Genomic DNA, 21,252 nt, shown 5'->3' with positions numbered 1-21,252 from the left:
GAACTTAGCCTTCCAGGTGTTTTTGAAGATATAATTGTTAAGGTAGAAAGAAAAAAACATTTTATTTAACATTTTTTGTTCAATTTATAACTTTCAAAATAATTTATTTACAGCTTTAAAACTTTTCAAATACCTTAAGTATTTAGACATATGGTATGAGTTACAGCCTGCATGAACTCTTTCTATATAGGTACAGATAAAGATATAGATACATATGTAGATATAGATGTATATCTATAGGTATAGATAGATACAGTACCTTCTTTGTGAGGATTCTCTTCTTTGTGAGCACTGGACGTATAGCTATGAAAAAGACGGACAAGATTTCTGCCCTACTCTAATGGCATGGATTCCTGGCCTCAGAGGTTAGTCTAGTAGGTAATACAGATGAAATAGAAAAATAAAATGCATATGACAATGCAGTGTAAGTATGGGGTGATATGGAAAATGGTAGAGAGGAAGGGAAGGCAGTGATGTCTGGGAAGTCTTCCTAGATGAAGAAATAATATTATTTGGCCTACTGGCCATAGTTTGCTGAACCCTTGGTCTAGGGTTTTCCCCATATCCTTTAAAATCTCTTGCCTTAATTCTTCTTTGCCCCATAAACTGCTGTTCATGTTTATTAAGATGTTTATCAGTGAGGATAATTCTTTCATGCTTGCCATGTCACTTTCTCACCACCCATTTCCTCCGTAACCCACTCACCATGGCTTCTGACTCCACCACTCTCTCACAGATCATCTCTAGCCTCCTAATTGCCTATGTTCTCTCCTATCCTACTTGACTTCTCTAATGCCTGTGCTACAAATAAGCACTCTGTCCTTGAAAACTCTTCCTCACTTGTCTTTTACAACAGCATATTCTCTCCCTCTCTCTATTTCTCTTTCTCCTCTATAAATGCCCTCCCAATCCCCATTGCCTACTCCTTAAATGCTGATTTAACTCATGAGTTCCATTCTCATCTCATTCTATACAACTTTCTCTCTGCTATGTCTTCCATTACCATAACTTCAATGATTCCCATTTGCTCATGATTCCTAAATATCCTTGTAGACCTTTGACTTCTCTCCCATTGAAAGATGGGAACTCCTAGTGGCCAACTTATTGGTTATACAAGCTAAAAACCTTGGAGAAGTTCTCCAAGGAGAGACCAAGTGTGACAATTTTGTGTCACATGATCCAGGTTGCAATTCTGGCTCTGGGGTGGCCTTGGGAAAATTCCTTAGATTCAAGGAACCTGTTTCATCATATAAAAAAGGGAATTAATCCCTCACTAGGCTTTTGAAGGATTAAATGTAATATCCACTACAATCTCTTTATTAACTAGTTGACAGATATCTCACAAGTATTTCTATTTTTATGATGATATCCCCTTTCCTGTTCTTCATTCCTCCAACTGGTCAGCTCATCCTTTTGACTGTACATCTGAAATCTTTCTCAGATTTTTTTCTTCTTTTTGTTCAAGTTCAGGCCCGGCTACTAGCCTTCCCTGCCCCACCTCCCCAGCCCCATTCTGGCCTATATATTGTTTAGAAATTTTTAAAAAATTATTTATTTATTTATTTATTTTTGGCTCTGTTGGGTCTTAGTTGCAGCGCGTGGGCTCCAGAGGTCGCGGGCTCTATAGTTGTGGCATGTGGGCTCTCTAGTTGTGCCTTGCAGGCTCAGTAGTTGCAGCACACGGGCTTAGTTGCCCCACGGCATGTGGGATCTTAGTACCAGTGATCAAACCGGCGTCCCCTGCATTGCAAGACAGATTCTTAACTACTGGACCACCAGGGAAGTCCCTATTCTGGCCTATATATTGTTATTATTGATATATTTCTGAAGAACAGATGAGGGCAGCACTTTATGTTGGCAGTAAGATAAAGTCCGAACATTCAAGTCCCTTTGCAAACTGAATTCAAGCTTCATCTTTACCTCCATCCCACCCTATACATAGACATATACCTCCTTCCTGTCTTCTAACCATACCAAGCAACCCTGTTTCCCAAATGTGCCGGGTACACTTAGCTTCATCTGTAACTTCGACTGAGTCTTGTCACAGGCAGGAAAACTCACCTCTCTCTATTCTAACTGGTAAAATTCTATTCAGCTTTCAAGATATACCTCAACTCTTAACTCCTCTATATAGCCACCTTTCCCTACCAGATTCAGAACTAAATCTTTTCTTTGGTAAATCACCACTAAAGATAGACTTGTAAGTTCCATTGGGGCAGGGACCTCTATTTCCTAGCACTTAGGTCAGAAGCTCTCAAGTTGTAGTAGGCTCTCAGATGTTATTAGAGCATGAATGCCATTATCATATTTTAAACAGTTTAGGCAACTAGTCCCATTTGTTTTTTCTAGTGACAACAAAAGTTATCAAGATTCAGAGATTCAAGGAAGATTGTTTTTAGGATTCCAGTTTTGAGATTTAAAATACATTTTCTCTGTAACCTATTTTCTCATAATTGACAAACTACTTGAAAACAGAGAGAAAGGAAAGGAAAGGAAAAGAGAGAAAATAACTCACTGCCCCACATGCCAGGGTCAAAAAGAGGTTGGAGGGAGAGAAGGGATCTTGGAGTAAGTCTGAAAGAATTTAAGAAAGACATAAGTAAAAGAAACTGAATTTTTTTAAGGTTTCATTTTTGTTTGCTTGCTTGGCTGTTTGTTACATGGAAGAATATTTAAGTTTTATTAGCTCAGGAATATGGCAAATGATAAAACTGAGTAAGGCTCTAAGAATGATAATGCTGTTACTAGGTATTGTGGCTCCTTGAAAATTTTAAGGATTAATGAGCCCTAATTCTCTTTAAAAATTATTTGCAAGCTTAAGTATATGACTTGTCTTCATGTTCAGACCAATGTCTAAATGGTATGGCCAATAGCTGAAGTTTGAAACCCACCTTCTCCAAAAAGTCTTGATAATACAAGTCTCCCCATTACCACTAGCATTTTATTATGCCTTATAACCCATATCTTGTATTTATGTGATAATATATATTTATGTGTTGTTTATTCTCTGCACTAAAATCTCATCTATGCATATGTCCATACTCCCTAGCTTGTTTTTCTACAATTAGAAATTAAGACCAAGGCTAATTCTGCCAACCTTCTGTAACTCAAGGGGTAGATCTAGGTAAAATATCTATTAACTAAGTACTCAATTCCTAATTGAAATTCATAATTAAAACTGTATCTTCATCATCATGGAAAGTTATTTTGAAAGCTTACCAAAAGAATTACTCATATTACATCATTAATATTATTGCCATCATCACTATTATTTGACATCTTAAAGCCTCCTAGCTTTTGTAATAAATTCAAGTGTACAAAGCATCCCCTCTTTTATAAAACATTCATAAATTCTATGATTCATAAATTAAGTTATTCAAGATTATGATAAGGCATTCCAAAGGCACTAAAAGGGACCCTCTCATAATTTTTGTTTTTTATCTGTGAGTCATTTAAGCATGTAAATATAGGTTTCTAGTAGTTTTATGCACTGGCTTTGCCTTTTGTTGTTCTGAATATGAATTCAGTCAAGACTTAAAGAAACTAGAAGATATTTTGATCTGAAAGCTGTAAGAATTCACAAGGGAATGAGTTGGTTTCTTCTCTACTTTGTAATGCAAAGAAATGCATTCCACAAAATCAGATGAAACAAGCCGTTAATTTGACAGTCTCAGTTCTCATAGCTATTGATTCAGAAAGCTGAAAACAGTTATGGAGGCTTATTGGCTCCAATTAGGAGTCGTGAAGCTTCAGCTTTGAAGAAATGAGAGTGTATTGGGAGAGGAATCATTCACTAACAGAATCCTTCTTAACATTTTATCATGAATGGGTATAAACTCTTGGTCTCCTGTTTTGTTTTGTTTTGGGTTTTTTTTGGTACTTTTTCATTTATTGATTATCTTTATGGAATAGTCTCTATGGAATAGAATGTTTGTTTAGCAAACAAAAGATATTTATCTTACCATGTGAGACATTTCATGGTAAGCTCAAGAGCTTCCTTATAAATCTTATTTAGATGTTCTCAAGAAATATTTTCAATCCCTTCTATATAATTTTATATACATGGAAATACCTCTGGATATACTCTATTGATAGACTAGTCAATATAGATTCTATAGATATATACTTATTTTAGCACATGCACCATCTTGCATGGAAGTAACTCCTCTGCTTAGAGGTATGTAACTTTTTTTTGCCCTTATCAATAAGAAGACTAGCTAACTCTCATGACCACTTTTAGTGCATATAAATAATATATATTCACAGTACTGTTCTTTAATGTTAAGATCTTAGTAAAGAGTGCTACAAAAAGGAAGACTCAAGGAGGAAAATGGTATTCACATTTTTAAGAACAATATCTAATGAAGCAACATAGTGTTATTTATAGCTGCTATTAAGAAAGGCCAACATTTCTTCAAATATTCCTTTCAGAATGTCCAGTTTTTCCCATGTTTTAACTTAGTGATAGAAATGCAATTTTTTCCTCTTAATGATCATAATACATTTGTATCTTGGGTAACTTTTCATATATAATCAAATGACAGGAAGACTTTTTTCTGAGGTGTGGGGGATGCTGATGAGGAAAGACTTGATAGATAGCATCAATTATCAGTCATAAAATCCTTGCTTATCATTTGTTAACAAATCCTCAGTTGAAAAACCTTTTGATCAGCTTGGCACTAGCTGAAAATTTGCTGTACAATGAATATAATCCAACTCTAATAGAAGATGACTGCATTTCCAAGTAGATTTAACATAGGAAAAAAGTAAGATTATTGTAATAAATCTAACATCACAGAAACAATTCATGGAGCTTAATTATGACACTACTAAATGTGAAAATCTATTCAGCGCTAGGAACACTTTTCACATTACATTCACGCTAAAGATTGGCTGTTAAGAGCTCATTACTGGTATTTTTCTAAAGAGTGGTTTATTAAACACAGTTACCTAATAAGCATCTTCGGTGGTGCAAATTGCTGAAAACAGTAATGAGTCTGATTAGACTTCATTTCAATTACGACAGCTTGTCTAGGAAAAAAAAAAATTTTATATATATATATATATATATTTTCTTCATGCTTCAGAATTTGGTTACAAGACACTACAGAGTTTAAAAAATAAAAAGCCACCTCTGTATTTCCTTTCCACAGTTCACTAATGAAGAGAGAATTGTCCAAGTCATCATCCAATTTACACACTGGAAAACTGGATGGACAAAGTGGAGTCACAATCATGTTTGCTTAAAAACAGCAAAGCCTGCCTTGACTAATATGTCTAAATAAGGTCACCTTTAGTTTCTCTCTGCTTTGGTTTTTTTTTTTTTTTTTCCTTAGGAATACAAAGCTATAAATGAGGTGCAGACTTCAACATGATTCATCCCTATTTGGTTTGTGGAGGTTATTCTCCAGATTAATAGGCTCACCTTTCAATTATGTTTTATCCATGGATCTTCTACTTAAAATCATAAAAATATAGAAAACTGTTGGACTATGCATGCTAATTATCCGACTGATTTTTTTAAAAAATACATATATTGGGGGAAAAATAAAAGAAGCCAAGCTTTATGAATGTGCACTAATATATCAGAAAGTGTAAAGGAATATTCATTAGGCACTAAACTTGATTTGATATTTTTAAAAAGTATGTTATTTAGCTGCATTTAACAGCTAACCTCCTATTAAATCATGCCTGAATATACTGCTCAAATTGAAAGAAAAAAATTGTTAATGTAAAAAGCCTTTAAGTGATTAAGCTGTCACTGCTGTCATTCGGGCACTCCAGTAACATTTTAATGCTTCTGAGAGCTATGGCCAGGGATGCAATCCACTATTTTATGTTATATTTTCTGAAGAGATTATTTTTAAAGTATAATATCATTTGACACTGAACTGGATAAAATAATTCCTAAAGTAAAATATGAAAACAATGGCTGGATGTAGAAGCATGTAAAAAAAGGAGGGCACAATAAAACATCCTAACCTGAAAAACTTCACAAGTTAGCTAAGTAATCATGTAATGGCCATAAGACTGAAAGTCATATATAAATGAAATTGTAGTACTCTTTGTAGGCATTTGGATACTTTCAAAAAGATTTACTTAAAGGAGACCAGTTCCAGGTATGTCAGTTCAGTGAGCAGGAATGTACTTTTAGACCTATGATTCATTAATTCTATGAATTTTTCTATTGTGTTTAAGGCCGGGGCGGTCGGGGGGGTGGGGGAACTTTTATATAGAAAACACAAAAACAATTCTAAATTTATAATTGGGATGCTTTCCTAAGTAACTCAATTATCATATATTTTAATTATTTGCTTTTCAAGGATTTTTTAAACATTTCATCTCAAATGATTCTAGTAAAGTGTTTTTCTTTTTGAATGCAATTGAGAAAATGTGTCAATATATAATAATATTGTAATTAGTTTTCCTTTTTTGAAAAACTTTACATATGTAAACCCAGACCTCCTTGAAAATGAGTACTCAATGAAGGAAATGATGTTCATAGTATATTTGGAGGTCATAAATAAGACTTTTAAGTTTTATAAGTATGGAAACTTTTTGAGATATATGACTTGGTTCAAGCCACAAATAATAAATATATAGCTAAAGAAAACTTTAAGTAATGCTTATATTTGATTAAAGTATTATGTATACATGCTAGTTAAATAACTTAGAATGTGCTTTGGACTCTGAGATTATAAATAATAAAGCAGATCATTTTTAGGATAAAGGTATTTTTAAAAATCTCTTTTCCTTCTCTCTGTCACCTTTCCCCATTTTCTCTATATCCTTTCCACAACTACAGACACAACACTTTCGTATACACATGTAAGCACCTAGATTTGATTTTTCTGTGTAACCTACCTGTATCACCCGCAGGGTTCTGGTTTTCCTGTTGTTTAGGGACTTGTGTAAATAGGATGCACACTGTTTGAAGAGGTAGCAGGAAGATTTGACTTATTTACTCTTTTAACATAAGCAAGTAAAACTAGCAAATTTTAAATTACATTTCTATCTGCTAATTGAAAAATGTGACTGGAAAAAAATTTTCCTTTTCCTTAAAATTATTAGCAAATACTGGAGCTTATCCATAACTGAGGCCAATAAAATAGTTCATTATCATCAATAAGAAGTATAAAATTGTAGAATAGTTTTCACCATATAGAAGTAACATCCTTACAGCTTTGAATTCTATTGACAGTATTGAGAGCAACCTTGTGTTTCACTGCTACATTAGAGACAAAGTAAGCTGTGTTTATTCACAACAGAAGAGAGTTGGATTGGAATTAAAGTAGAATTTATAAGCAAAAGAAAAGGGATCTGTATTTCATGTGGCAAATGCCACTGGATCAACCATTTTATTCAATTCAGCCAAAACCTAAACTTTTTTTTTTTTTTCTTTATGGCCTCATGTATTCTAACAGTAGATGAAACTATGCAGTTTAATATTGTCATAGAGAACACAATCAAGATGGAATCTAAAGAAACAATTTCTTTGCTTGTGGTCCCTCCTATTGTTAGCTTTCCCCAAGGATTACTTTGTGGGGCACCCCCTCCAGGACAGGAAATGCCACTTTCTTTGAGGATGCTGATAGCCTGTCTTCTGCTTTTGTCTCATTATGCAGCATTCTTTGTTTTTACAAATGGAAGAGCCAATAGCGCTAATGACTGGACTGTCATTCACACTGCACTTTAACAATGTTCTGTTTATCTGGAAATTAGAGCATCCTAATTATAGGTGGCGCCCAGGTTATTTTCACCAAACCATAGAATGTGGCCAGGTAGGGAGAATGGAAAGGTGAGGAAACTACGGTTGTTACTAAGAGCTCTTCACTTTTAATCCTTGACCATGTTGATTGTATTCTAAAGCAGTTTATCTTCATATGTTGTCTTATATGGGCAAAACAACACTAAACCTACCAAAACTCATTTCATACGTTGCTTTTTCCATTGCCTTCAGATCAAAGTTATTTTCTTCAGGCTGGACTAAATTATACACAGGTCCCAGGAGTGAAGGACATTGAATTAATGCACTATGTCACCCAGCCCTGACTATAGAATATTTTTATCAAAGTCCAAGGCACTATTTTGCTATTGCATTAAAAATTAATGCATGGATTGCCAAAAAGAGAAAAATGCATAAATAACCTAAACAAATTTTGTCTGGGCTTTGCACACTTTAGAGTTACCTTAAGCAAAGAGTTTTTAAGGAGAATGGTTGGAGTTGTATACATATATGTAAATAATATTCTTACTCCTTTGTCTAATTATGTGAGAGAGACCTCCGATTTAAATAAGCAGTCTTAATTATCTATTTTGTTTTATGTAAACTGTCTTTTTAGAGTAAGGTTTCAGAGGAACACAAAAAGAAGCTGAATGCAGATTCCATCTTACACAAGGTCGTGGGGCTTGGGAGATTCTGAATTTGTTTATTGACCCATATCAGCATGGGATGTTGGGCAAAAATGAATGTAGTTCACCTTAAATATAACTAAATTGAGCTTTGCATTTATATACTTGAAATAGAATAGATACACACAAATAACTATTTACGAATAGCACTATGTACACATAATGATTAACATAACATTTTAGCAGTGTGACAGAGGACATTAACCACCCATGTCGTAATTCAAGGTTGGTACCATGCCCAGTTTGTGTTAATTAAAAGTGCAAATTTACTTTATATGGCACAAGAGTATCTTGAGAATCAATTGGAATGACCTCAGACTTTTAGGACGCTGGTAACGTTATCTCAGCAGAGTCCTTTTTTTAAAATAAAGATTCAAAACACATAGAAAATGCACAGTACTTTTGGCATTTGGATTTCTCTTTCTGGATCAATCATACAGGCTAGATACTACGAATCTAGCATGGAGCTTTCAGGTTGTGTTAACCCCATTTATCCCTGCACGCTACAGCTCACCTGTTATTTATACACATAAGAGGTTTGATACTGCAGAACAAGGGGAGTGCTCTGTTGTGACACAGAACATACGTATTCATTAGCCCTGGCAGTCCCTATGGACAGAAGTGGTGTGTCCTGATGATCTCTGTATGACAGAAAGAACTGGGGGGGAAGGGTAGATGGCCTTAATGGATTGAAAACGTATATGGAAAAAGGGAAGAGACAGAATGAGTAATGAAAGGCCACAAAGTAACAACTTTAAAGGTTAACTACAAAGCACTATTTAAACTGATTAAAATTGTCTAAAATCATTCACAGAGGTAGAATAAACAAGATAACATTTGACTCAACATGGGAAAATCAGTCCTCTTACGCACTAACCCTCAAATCCTTTCCCTTGCAATAGTTGATAACACCTGACACTAAATACTAAGATTCAGACTATGAATTGTTTGTATATTTTAAATTGCATGTATATGCATAGTTGTGTATTCTGTTGAATTATGGTAGGATGCACACAGACTTTTGGACAGTTTTTTACTTGATTTAGATAATTATTCAAAAATTTGTATACATATGCTTTTGTAAAACTACTCCGTGCTTTAAAAAAGAAAACCCATAAAGCTGAACTATAAACTATATGTATTTTATGTGAGTGTGATTATAGGTTCACTTGAATACTTTGATTTGAGTATGGGAGATTTTAGGACCCCCAGAGGAAAAAAAATATTTATTTGAATTATGATTATGATTTTTGGTTTGCTTTAAGTGATAGGCTCTCTTGATAATGTATTGAACATAAGCCTGGTGGCCTAAAAGTGATATTTCTTTTATCAGTGTAATTTTCTTTGTATAAGTGCTTATGCACTCATCGTCATAAATGCAAGTCATTCTCTTATATATGACTTGCATGTTAAAAATGATGACCTATGAGACCCATGCATACCAAGTTTTAACCTCATTATGAAATATTGGCAAAATAGAGATTTTTATACTTGGTCACGTTTTGATGAGTGAATATTTTGTTGCTGTGAATAAAATTTAATGCATTCTCAGGAAGCTGATTCAGATCATAAGCTACCCACAAATTTAATTGAAGGACAGGGTATATACCATTCTAGTCCAAGTCATGGTGCCCTGTAACATTGAATACTTGCTTTTAAAGCTCAAAATGATGACATACAGAACAAGATCAGTTCCTTTTCCAGATACCATCTACCCAGCAACTTGCTATAAGAAATAAGAAGCATAACTTTGGAGTAACTTAAAGTCTCAAAAGTTGTAGTAGAGGTCATGATTGACTATTACTATTAAATGAAGTCTTGGTTTGTGGAGTCAGAACCTATGGCATATTCAGGGAGCATATTAGGAATGGTGGAGACTGACATGGAGAACAGCTAGAAAAAGTATCTAACAAATCAGAGCAAAGGGGGGAACGCTGAAACAGCAGCAATCTGGAAACCAGTTTTTTAAAGCAATCGTTTCTCATTTTACACTGTTGTACTAGTGACACTGAATCAACAAGGGAAATATCAAATATTTTTCCTGTGCTTAGAGTAACAGGGCAGGAATGACATAATAAATAGTATTTGGAAAAATTTTAATCTAAAGGCACTACTATTTTTTTAAGTTTTAAAGCACTAGCTAGTTTTCAGGAAAATGTACTTAAGTGAAAAAACTGGAGCTTGAAGCTTCAGAGTGAAGTCATAATTTTAATTGCATATGTGACCAGTAGATACCATAAAAATACCTGATGTTGTAATAGAGAGTGGGAACATCATGACAAAATGGAGAGGGCATGCCATGTCTAGAGGGGGCAACTGGACCTCAGATTCAGGCAACTGTTGCCAGGCAAGAATGAGGTCTAGTGTAAGATCATTCAACTTGTCTTGAAAAAGTGGGAAATATGGAACTACAGATTCTTTTATATAAAACTGACTGATTTTTAAAACTCTGTGCTGGTCAAATGAAATATAGTTACAGGTTACATGCTGCCTTCAGGCTGTCAGGTGGCAATTTCTCTATGTTAGAAGGTGAGGTATTTAAACTATATTTACCAAGGACCATTTAGCCAGAAATGCCTTTGTGATTGTTAAAAAGGATTGCTTTATGCAAATAACGTGGAATAGGGGGAGGGAGTAATTTGCTGCAAAATGTATTATAATTTGGATTCTTGAGGTGTGAAAGTGTGATTTAAAGAGAAAAATCTTTGACAGTATTGCTATATAATTAGAATATCTTATTTTGAGACTGGGTTTTCAGATCATCCTTAACTGGTTTTAAACCTCTATTGTTTCTTAGCTGTGGTCTCTACAATGTTGACTCACAAATACTATTAAGAATAAATAGCATAAAAATATTTTGAATTTTTGACAGCTTTTTGATTAAGGAGATCATGCTCTGTGTTTTGCTGAGTATGAAAGAATTTCTATACCTTTCTTATAACCAACATTCCCACTGGAAAATTTCCTTTTCAGTAGCTGTCCAGAGGTTGAAGAAAAAGTGATTTATAAATTCGAGGAGCGATTTTAGTTTTTTTCTGTCTAGTCAGTTTTGTTTTGTGTTTAATGCATCTCTGGCTTTTTCAAAATAAAAGCATAAGAAGAAATATTTGTGTAGCAGGTTACAGTTGGAAAATATTTTCACAAATATTACTGCTTTAGGTAACCTTAACAACAATCGAGTAAGGTACATGATACCATTATTGTCCATATTTTATGGCTGAAAAAAGTGAGTATGATATGCTTATGTGATTTCACCAGGATTAGAACAAATAAATGATGGCATGGATCAGGGCCAGTGGTCTGAACCTCAAGCTTGGGTTATTCACTCTTCAAACAAAATTCTAGGATCTTCTTTATGTTTTCTCCAGTCCCTTTCTATCCCAACAATCTAGTAATGCCTCCAAATAAAACACTGTGTCAGACAAAATAGCGCTCAACCCCACAGTATACCACGATAAGTGAAGTACTCAACCTGTAACTGAGGCTGTCTGGATTGGGGACTAGGTCATTTGAAAGTTCCCTTAATCTCTAAAATCAAAGAGTCTAAGGGAATTTAGAATGTGAAATTATAAAGAATGCAGAACCTGGAAAAGTTTCATTGTCTGGTAAACGGATTCCCTTGATGTAATTTCTTAGCATTGAACCACAAGGCTTTACACACAGCAGGCCCTCAATTTGTTGACTAATTAAGATTAGCAGTCCCTGTGTCATATTCAGCTTATACAGGACTTTTCATTTTGGTGTTCTGAAGATGGAACCTATTTAAATAGGTTAAGGAGAATATATAATTTCTGTGCTTCTTCCCCTCACTTTTCCCCTGATATTACTTTTAAATATGACATCACATTTTTAGGCTAGGAATTATTGGGAAATGGACTAAGGAAGATTTCAGATCAAATAGATTAGAACAGGTAATACTAGATACTGCTGTGTTGGCCTCTTGGCTTATGAGGGTCGGTGCACAAAAGGAGAATGCTGCTTAGTCTGCGGAAACATTTTGATTGGTCATCACTCCCCTTGAAGGATAAAGGTAAGTAGTTATTGTATAGGGCCAGTTTTCAGTATCGGGAAGTTTGTAGGCCCTCTCTCAGAAGGCTCTTATTTTTTAGCCAATGAATTTGCTACTCTCTACTTGAAATTTTGAATGTTCTATGTGTTAGTTTGGCCATTTCCTACCTAGGAGATGATAAATCTGTTGCATTATTAGGCTGAAGGGGCAGTAAGTAAACTATTATAATTACTTTATTGTATTTACCCCAGTAGTGATTTTTTCTAGAGAGAATCTTGGTAAATATGGTGTTCAATTAAAAAAAAAATTTTTTTAAAAATGATAATGAGAGGTTCAGAGGCACAATAGCCCAAAGGAGTGTAATAGGTGTAGTGATGTCGTTCGTGCAGGACTGTGTGAGCACTGTGCAGCTTTCCTAGAGCAAGCCTGCCATGCCTGCAGGTGTTTGCCTCAGGTCTCTGCCCTTAGGAAGTCTGAGAAAACCTACAAATGAAAGCAGAGTCCCTAACAGCCAGAATTACCCTATGGGAACCTTGTAGAAGAGAGCCGCTTTTATAGACCTCATGAACTTCTGAATAGCATACCTGTGTTGGGGTAGAGGGGTGCGGTAGTGAGTGTCTTAGATTAATTTTTCCATGAATGTGTGCTAAAAATCGATTCTAGAAGACCTAGTCTTTTATTCCCAATTTCCTCCTATTCTGAAAGTTGTTTTTATGTCCTTCATTTTTCTATATAAGTGTCTTTACCATTTTGAAGCTGTGACAGAACTTCGAAGGATGCCACAGTTGTTTTGCTTCAAAATAGTTAAAGAGTTAAATGGAAGAAGTAGAGCAATGAGGCAGCAACTGTTTAGTAATTAAACCTAAGTTATAAAATGGTCAGTAATGATAAGAATGAAAAAATGTTATCCAAACTGTCCGGTTTCTTGGGAAATATAGACTTGTTCATTTATATATACATAAATTCATCCTATAACAATAAAATAAAATACTCAGGCTTTTTACTGTAGTATCTGTCATCCTTGTGCACACTTATGTTAAAGTATCTTAAAAGCAGCTTTCTATTAAATTATATATTTAAAAAATAAACACATTGCATTGTGAAATTTGCCAGCTGTATTAAGAATTTTCTAATCCTTTCAAAAATGAAAATTGATGTTTTGGAACAATTCTTCAATTATCTTGAGGAACTATTTTTCTTACTTTCTACTGTTTTCTGAATTTTTATTGTACCTAATATTTAAGCTGTTTCTAAACAGCAGTGGGAGTTATTGTTCTGGAGCCATGTTTCTAATAATGTTAAAATAGTATTGTTTCTGAGGTTTTTCTCTTCATGTTCCAAAGAGAAACCATATAAGAACTATTTTTAAAACCCATCTTATTATTTGGGTGCCAAGTTAAGTGACACGCATGTGCTGCTTCTTACAGATAACAGCAATGTAATCAAAGGGAGCATGATATTTTGTTCAAAGAACATTTGGCTCCACATTTTGCTTACATTTCACATCAGAAATATCGCCACAAATAAATAGAACAATAATAATAACAATGACAACAAGTTTAGTTCTACTTCCAATTAGTATTAAAATTCAAGAAACTGGTGAAAAAGCTCTTTGTCCTCCTAAGACCAGAACACTCCCCTGAACACGGGCTTCTTCAGTTCCTACTAATATTAGGAACTAGCTTATGGTTTAACTATTAATTTATACTTTCAAATACTATTAATGATTTTAAAGCACTGGATAAATACTCATGTTTCAGGGGATGTGAATAATTCTGTCCCCTTAAGGTTATTTAATGAAAGCTTAATCTTAACTTTTGCAGCCCTGCTTAGGTTGTTATTTAGTATGCATCAATAAATAAACTTTCAATTATCTTGGTAAGCATATCCAAAAATAGCATGAGAATCAAAAGGCAAGTACTGGCGTATCCAGTAATTGTTCCAAATAGATAACTTTTTAAAAATATAAATTTATTTATTTATTTGTTTGTTTTTGGCTGCGTTGGGTCTTCATTGCTGCACGTGGGCTTTCTCTAGTTGCAGTGAGCGGGGCCTACTCTTCATTGTGGTGCACGGGCTTCTCATTGTGGTGGCTTCTCTTGTTGCGGTGTGTGGGCTCTAGGCGCGCAGGCTTCAGTAGTTGTGCACGTGGCCTCTAGAGTGCAGGCTCAGTAGCTGTGGCGCACAGGTTTAGTTGCTCCGTGGCATGTGGGATCTTCCCGGACCAGGGCTCAAACCCGTGTCCCCTGTATTGGCAGACGGATTCTCAACCACTGCACCACCAGGGAAGCCCCAAATAGATAATTTTGATAGGATCTTTACTTAATTTCAGATGAAACAGAAATCTTATGAAATGTAATTATTTTTGCTAGAGTTTATGCAGTTAAACTATGCATTTCTCTATGCAGTGAAAATGGCCAACCTACTTTATTATATATTATATATTATATTTATTATATATTCCTGTCTTTCACAGTGATTATAACTTACTAAAATCATTTGTTGCATGTATTTTACAAATGATTAATTTACAAGGAAAATTTTAATCCAATAAAGGTGAAAGTTGCCCTTTTTGGTTGTTTTTTAAAATAATTACTCTAAAGCTAAAGCAGTTTCATTTTTTTTAAGGGGCAATTTTGTTTTTTAATCATGTTTGTTATGTATGTTTGTTAACTAATGCCAACAATGGCTTAGCTCAGCTAACTGAAAGGAAGCCAGACCCTTTTATGGGGGGGGGGGTGTGTGTGCGTGTGAGTGTTGTGTTGTGTTGTGTTTGTGGTAAATTCCATCGTCTGTGACTCCTAAATTATCTTCTGAGACCTTTTTTAAAGACATTTATTCATGTTTCTTCTGTATCCATCTAATCAAATTCCTACTCATAGCATACGTGTTTTCTTATTTTCTCAACTCTGTATTTTGATAATCTTTTAAAGAAAAAAAATCCTAATAGAAATTCCCTGGAAATAATTTACAGGACTAATGAATCTGTAGGTCTTTTAGACAGTTCTACATTACAGTCACATTAATATTCTCTCCTTTTTATAAGGCTTGAAGTAAATCCCATGACACTAGAAGAATTTAGATACTGATTACTTGCGATTGGTTCCTGGTGATTTGCTCTTAATAATTTCCAGTTGAATTTAATGAAAGTATGATTCCTGAAATGCTGCTTCATTAAAATTGCATCTTTTCCCCTTTAAGTGTGGTCTCGGTCATTTCACCCATTTTTGCAGTGTGTTTTTCTCCCCCTTAAAAAGTAATGATTGAGAAAGCAGAAACAATTAAGAATATCACTTTAGTTCTTCCTAGAAGGCCCCCCAGAGTTCCTCTGCATGAAATGATGCAAGCTGCACTTCATCAGCATTTTATAATATGTTCTTTCCAATTGAAGAGATTATTTTTTTAAATAGTTTTAAAAGAGAAACATGAAGATTTGGGGGGAGGTGAAGGAAAGGAAAGTGAAGAATCTGTTGTATATACAGGAGAAGTAAGGTGTTTAGTATTTTTACTCAAAAAGATATATCTATATATGGAGCTTGATTAAGTTATACAGTGCAGCAGAGTTAATTTAATTGAGATGGTGATTTGCCAATGAATATCTACATGGATCCTTTTTAAAAATCCAAATGCAAATGAGTACAACTGCAGTAAAATATATTTGCAAATGAATCCTGTTGCTTTATTCATTTATTATGTAATTACTGCAATCTTTCCCACCTTGTTTTCAGTATTTCTTAATCATTAAGTCAGAAGCATGACAGCAGTGCTGGCCCTGGCATGATTCTCTTTGACTGAAACCTTGTAAATTAACACAATTAGCACAGCATCATCCTGCTAATTAACTTCCAGTGTCTGGTGCAGTGGTTTTGCAAGCAAGGAAGAGGGAGTCAGAAGGGAATCAACATGCCATTCTGTTACCAAACTCTGTGATACGTTCAGTTTAGCTCAGTAAGTCAAAGCCGGCCATGTCAGGAGCCAAAGTCAGGCAATGAAGAGCTAAAGGGGTTGGAGGAGGAAAGCAGAAGCGGGTAGGAGCTGTCAAAATAGACTACAGTAATTCAGAAGGGAGCTGATGCCACAGATGCTTCATTTAGACCAGAACTCCTTCTTATCAAGGAATCTCTGCCAGAGGGCACAAGAGAGTTTGCAAAATTCACTTACCATAATACAAAGGAGATTAAGGAGGCCTGCTTAATACAGCTGTATCAGAATAGGAAATGTTCCAATCAAGCAGAGATTAGAATAGGACGAACCAGCACTGGGAAATAGAACAGGGTTCCAGTGCTCTTCTGTAACTAACTATATGTGAGTCCTCGAGGGTACATTATAAATCCCTTTGGGTACTGGTTCCCTAATGAGGGAAATAAGGCAATGTCTAAAGTCTCTCTTTAAACTGTAAAATTCAAATGATTCTCTCATTCTGACTGCTTCATAATGAGAAAATACTCTTGTATAGTTTGCTACATAGTCACCCTGCTTCGGTTAGTAATCTAGCAGATGATAGAGTTACACATAGCATCTCATTTTCCAGTTGTACTCTTCGAGTTTATGCCACACACTGCTTTCCATAAATGTAAAGAGTTAGAATCCAGATTCTCTCTGTTCTTATCTTCCCTTTTACCTGCTTCCTTCCTCTCTCTTTATCTCCCCCCTTCATATATATATAGATAGATAGATAGATAGATAGATAGATAGATAGATATAGATATATATAGATATATTTCCCACCCCCCCCCCAACCTCAGTACCTTGGAGGCTGTAAGACAGAGGGAAAGATGATAAGAGAAGAAGGGAGAATGCTAGCTAGAAGACCGACAGACAAGTGATGCTTGTTTTTTTTTTTCAGAGTTTCAACAACAGGACTGAGAGGCAGAAAGGAGCCAGTTGTAATTCATACCGAGTTGTAGGCTTTGTGCGATGAAAGCGATGGAGCGCTGCCTGGGAGATTGCTTTGCTGCACTCCACGAAGCAGATTTGAAACTGTCGTGGACCACTTTAGATGAGAGTTGGATTATGGAATGACCTGCTATGTCTGTGTCATATTGTTCTGCGCAGGGAGCATTATACTGTGCTAACTAGGTGTTCAGTACCAAATAAGAGAGGTGTCCTAGATGTGATCTGTCAGCTGTGTCTCATTTTTATATTGGTTAAAATATAAAACAGAAACTGTGATGTGAAGAGACAGGATAGCTAGATATCACACGTTAATACTCTCACGTGCTAGATATTTAAAATGTATGCATATTTTATTGTAAGAACCTGTGATTGAATTCTAATTTGACAGGAATGTGTGTGTACATACATATGTGTTTCTATGTGTGTGTGTAGCAAGTAACCTGATAGGCTTAGCAGAAATAAATTTACTTATTACTTAAAAATGAAAAAAAGTGTAGGTCTCCTACAGAGTTTTCATTTAAATGAAATTTCATTTAAATTTAAATTTAAATGAAATTTCATTTAAATTTACTTTTTATACAGGGTTGAAGTTACTTTTATACAGGGTTGAAAGTTTTCATTTAAATTGTTTACTTTTTATACAGGGTTGAAATTTTATACAGGGTTTTCATTTAAATTGTTCACTTTTTATACAGGGTTGAAATTCAGTCCCTTTTAAAGTACATGCATTGTAGAGACTATAACAGGTATTATAAACTGTGGAAATCCTTTATAATGTCACTATCATTGGCGGAAAATAATAGGTAACAAAAGAAGTTGGGGGAAAAAGCTTTAACAGTTCTGATGAGTATCTAAGTAAATTAACTTTTTCCCCCCCAAATCTTTAGGCTTGAAGATGCAGTGGACGCCGGAGCATGCCCAGTGGCCAGAACAGCACTTTGACATCACCTCCACCACTCGGTCTCCCGCCCACAAAGTTGACGCTTACAGAGGTCATCTGCAGCGCACCTACCAGTATGCCTGGGCAAATGATGACATATCTGCTCTGACTGCATCCAACCTACTAAAAAAATATGCAGAGAAGTATTCTGGCATTTTGGAAGGCCCGGTGGACCGACCTGTACTCAGCAACTACTCCGATGCACCATCAGGACTAGTGAACGGTCGGAAAAATGAAAGCGAACCGTGGCAGCCTTCCTTGAATTCAGACGCTGTTTATCCCATGAACTGTGTTCCGGATGTTATCACTGCCAGCAAAGCTGGAGTCAGTTCAGCCCTCCCTCCAGCAGATGTCTCTGCAAGTATAGGGAGCTCTCCTGGGGTGGCCAGCAACCTGACAGAGCCTAGTTATTCAAGTAGTACCTGTGGAAGCCACACTGTACCTAGTCTTCATACAGGGCTCCCATCTCAGGAATATGCCCCAGGATACAACGGCTCATATTTGCATTCTACTTACAGCAGCCAGCCAGCACCTGCACTTCCTTCACCTCATCCTTCTCCCTTGCATAGCTCTGGGCTCCTACAGCCACCACCTCCTCCTCCTCCACCACCAGCCCTGGTCCCAGGCTACAATGGGACTTCTAACCTCTCCAGTTATAGCTATCCCTCTGCTAGCTATCCTCCTCATACTGCTGTGGGATCTGGGTACAGCCCAGGGGGTGCACCCCCTCCTCCTTCAGCATACCTGCCTTCAGGAATTCCTGCTCCCACCCCCCTGCCCCCCACCACTGTTCCTGGCTACACCTACCAGGGTCATGGTTTGACACCTATCGCACCCGCGGCTCTGACAAACAGTTCGGCAAGTTCTCTCAAAAGGAAAGCTTTCTATATGGCAGGGCAAGGAGACATGGACTCCAGTTATGGAAATTACAGCTATGGCCAACAGAGATCTACCCAGAGTCCTATGTACAGAATGCCCGACAACAGCATTTCAAACTCAAATCGGGGGAATGGCTTTGACAGAAGTGCTGAAACATCATCCTTAGCATTTAAGCCAACGAAGCAGCTAATGTCCTCTGAACAGCAAAGGAAATTCAGCAGCCAGTCCAGTAGGGCTCTGACCCCTCCTTCCTACAGTACTGCTAAAAATTCATTGGGATCAAGATCCAGTGAATCCTTCGGGAAGTACACTTCACCAGTAATGAGTGAGCGTGGGGATGAGCACAGGCAGCTCCTCTCCCATCCAATGCAAGGCCCTGGGCTCCGTGCAGCTACCTCATCCAACCACTCTGTGGACGAGCAACTGAAGAATACTGACACGCACCTCATTGACCTGGTAACCAATGAGATTATCACCCAAGGACCGCCAGTGGACTGGAATGACATTGCTGGTCTCGACCTGGTAAAGGCTGTCATTAAAGAGGAGGTTTTGTGGCCAGTGTTGAGGTCAGATGCATTCAGTGGACTGACGGCCTTGCCTCGGAGCATCCTTTTATTTGGACCTCGGGGAACAGGCAAAACATTATTGGGCAGATGCATAGCTAGTCAGCTGGGGGCCACGTTTTTCAAAATTGCTGGTTCTGGACTTATCGCCAAGTGGTTAGGAGAAGCAGAGAAAATTATCCATGCCTCTTTCCTTGTGGCCAGGTGTCGCCAGCCCTCGGTGATTTTTGTCAGTGACATTGACATGCTTCTCTCCTCTCAAGTGAGTGAGGAGCACAGTCCAGTCAGTCGGATGAGAACCGAATTCCTGATGCAGCTGGACACTGTACTAACTTCGGCTGAGGACCAAATTGTAGTAATTTGTGCCACCAGTAAACCAGAAGACATAGATGAATCTCTTCGGAGGTACTTCATGAAACGACTTTTAATCCCACTTCCTGACAGCACAGCGAGGCACCAGATAATAGTACAACTGCTCTCACAGCACAATTACTGTCTCAATGACAAGGAGTTTGCACTGCTCGTCCAGCGCACAGAAGGCTTTTCTGGACTAGACGTGGCTCATTTGTGTCAGGAAGCAGCGGTGGGCCCTCTCCATGCCATGCCAGCCACAGACCTTTCAGCCATTATGCCCAGCCAGTTGAGACCCGTTACATATCAAGACTTTGAAAATGCTTTCTGCAAGATTCAGCCTAGCATATCTCAAAAAGAGCTTGATATGTATGTTGAATGGAACAAAATGTTTGGTTGCAGTCAGTGATAACTTCTTTAAAAAAAAATGTAATGAATGTTGGCACACACACATAAAACCTGCTACATAGGGTATAGAGCCCCTTTCCAGTAGTGTTTAAATTGCAAAGGGTACTGGGGAAGAAGACGATTAAGTTGCATCTTTAGAGTCAGGGTAGATTTGGAGGAAAAATGCATCCAATGAGAGCTTCTGATTTGAAAGCCCCAGATGACATAAAGCATCTGCTGATGCTCAGTTCGGTTCAAGCTAGACAACACTCACCAAGGAGCAAGGTGCAAGTGTGTTGATTTCAGAAGGACATGAACCTCGTGTGTTGATTCCATTCTGCTGTTCTCGAGATTTAGTTGCTGTCAAGTGCCTGGAGTGGTGCTTTATTTTTTGTTTGCCTCACAATTACATTGGTGGCATGTGCTAATATAAAGAGCTTTAACTTCAAACATTATTGGACTAAAGAGATGAATGGTTGTGTTTCGACAGAAAACCAGATTTTTGCCATTTTAAGAGCAACAGTATTCCTCAATCCTGTCTGTTCTGCAGTATTAAGCTAAGAACAGGTAAAACAGGGTAACGGTAATCTGGACCTTAATTTCTGCAGTTCATTTCTTTTAATGTTCTTGTCTGCAAAAACTCAGGAAAGTGATTGTGATTTGTACAGTACCTCAAAGGAATGTGTTGAAAGCACTATGTACTGCTGAGAGTAATGGGATAGGCTTCAATGTTACTTTATATTAAAATGTATGTTTACCTCAACAATTGGAAAATAGCAAGGAAAATTACTTTGAATGTATCCAGAAAAATACTG

General features: G+C 36.6%; 1 protein-coding gene across 1 annotated transcript in view; it reads left to right on the top strand.

Moving 5' to 3' along the window:
- FIGN (fidgetin, microtubule severing factor) overlaps nt 1-20,870 on the top strand; it is a 114,426-nt gene extending 93,556 nt beyond the window's left edge. The window contains exon 3 of the mRNA XM_061200811.1: nt 18,205-20,870. Within this exon, the coding sequence (XP_061056794.1) occupies nt 18,205-20,459 (2,255 nt within the window). The 3' untranslated portion in view covers nt 20,460-20,870. The remainder of the gene's footprint in view (nt 1-18,204) is intronic.
- The last annotated feature ends 382 nt before the right edge of the window (nt 20,871-21,252 follow it).

Source organism: Eubalaena glacialis, chromosome 1 (assembly GCF_028564815.1).
Source record: "Eubalaena glacialis isolate mEubGla1 chromosome 1, mEubGla1.1.hap2.+ XY, whole genome shotgun sequence".
Lineage (NCBI taxonomy): Eukaryota > Metazoa > Chordata > Mammalia > Artiodactyla > Balaenidae > Eubalaena > Eubalaena glacialis.
This window is presented reverse-complemented; position numbering and strand designations above follow the sequence as displayed.